Source organism: Mus pahari, chromosome 9, assembly GCF_900095145.1.
Source record: "Mus pahari chromosome 9, PAHARI_EIJ_v1.1, whole genome shotgun sequence".
NCBI classification, from domain to species: Eukaryota; Metazoa; Chordata; class Mammalia; order Rodentia; family Muridae; genus Mus; species Mus pahari.
The window spans coordinates 48,711,466-48,713,148 of record NC_034598.1 but is presented as its reverse complement, the minus strand read 5'-3'; the positions used below and the strand labels follow the sequence as shown (position 1 = coordinate 48,713,148).

The following is a 1,683-nucleotide window of genomic DNA, read 5'->3' as shown; positions in this document are numbered from 1 at the left end:
TATAGTTCCAGGACAGCCACAGCCTGGTCTACATGTATAGTTCCAGGACAGTCACAGCCTGGTCTGTATGTATAGTTCCAGGACAGTCACAGCCTGGTCTACATGTATAGTTCCAGGACAGCCACAGCCTGGTCTACATGTATAGTTCCAGGACAGCCACAGCCTGGTCTACATGTATAGTTCCAGGACAGCCACAGCTATATAATGAGACCCTGTATTTAAAAAAAAAAAAAAAAGGCAGGTGTGGTGTCACAGACCTTCAATCCTCAGGAGACAGAGACAGGAATTGGAATTCATTCTTCATTACAATGTGACTTTACAGCCAGCCTGGGTTACTAGAGACTGTGTCAAAAAGCAAACAAGAAAGCCAGGAATAGTGGTATCCCCTTAATTCTAGCACTCGGGATGCAGAGGCAGATGGATCTCTGTGAGTTTGGGATTAGCCTGGTCCATATAGTGAGGGCCAGGGCTACACAGACCAAAAGAAAAACTTCAGAAAGGCTCAGCTCTGCGACTTTGGAAAGGTCCTTTATGCCCCCTGCTTCAGTTTTCTCAGTGCTGGAAGGGATCAAACTACATCTAGCTCTGAGAATAATTATAGTTAAACAGACATGAGATGCTTAGCATACAGCATCAGTACATGGTAAATGCTGGATGTCATGGGAGCCTGTGTTATAACAAGGCATACAAAGAACACTGAGGTGCTGAGAAGAGAACCAGCAGGGCGGGCAGGCAGTCAGGAGGGCCCTGGAGAGGAGATGAGAGCAGCTCGGGCTGAGTTTGCAGCCATGTGGGAAGCAGCAGGCCTGCTAGGCAAGGCTTGCTGAGCTTGGAGGCAGGAACGACCATATCCACCTACCAGCAAGGCTGGGAGCCACGAGGGTCCAGAGGATGGAGGATGGCATTGGAGATGGGGGCCCAGGTGTGGCCAGAGAATAGAATTGGTTGGAGAATAGAATTTAGATATACTATAGAGCAGAAGGTGGCCTGCCAGCCTCCCTTGTCCCTGTCCTCTGCCCCTCCCAGAGCTGTACCTTCGCTGCCTATCCCAGCCTCACAGTCTGTCTCTGACTCCCCAGCTGTCTGGAGTTCTTGTTGGATAATGGTGCAGACCCCTCCCTGCGGGACAGGCAGGGCTACACAGCCGTGCACTATGCAGCCGCCTACGGCAACAGACAGAACCTCGAACTGGTATGTACAGGAGACTTGGCCTGGGGGGTATGGAGCAAGGACAGGGCTGGAGGCGGGATCACAACCTCCAGGTTTGTGATCACAACCTCGGGCAGGTACAGTTGAATTGGGTGATTAAGGGATTACTGTGAGTGTGGCAGGGGCCCATGTCTTAGAAGTTCCGGAACCTCAACATGTACTTTCCTGTTCATTGCAGCTCTTAGAAATGTCCTTTAACTGCCTGGAGGATGTGGAGAGTACAGTCCCAGTCAGCCCTTTGCACTTAGCTGTGAGTCCAGCGTCCTCCTCTTCCTTCTGGTTCTGACGTGACACTCCCCAGGCATGCTGGCGCCCTGTCTTTGCATCTGCTCTTTTAGAAGAATAGTTTTCATGTTTTTTTTTTTTTTTTTTTTTTTTTGTATGATTGTGTGTACCATAATGGTGTGTGTGGGCAGGTCAGTACCATGTGTCGTGTGAAGATCTGAGGACAACTTGATGGAGCTGATCCCCTTC

General features: G+C 50.0%; 1 protein-coding gene across 1 annotated transcript in view; it reads left to right on the top strand.

Moving 5' to 3' along the window:
- Window positions 1-1,683, top strand: part of Ankrd52 (ankyrin repeat domain 52) — an 18,395-nt gene that overhangs the window by 9,467 nt on the left and 7,245 nt on the right. Inside the window, exons 16-17 of the mRNA XM_029542024.1 lie at window positions 1,080-1,191; window positions 1,388-1,493. Coding sequence (XP_029397884.1) covers window positions 1,080-1,191; window positions 1,388-1,493 — 218 coding nt within the window. The remainder of the gene's footprint in view (window positions 1-1,079; window positions 1,192-1,387; window positions 1,494-1,683) is intronic.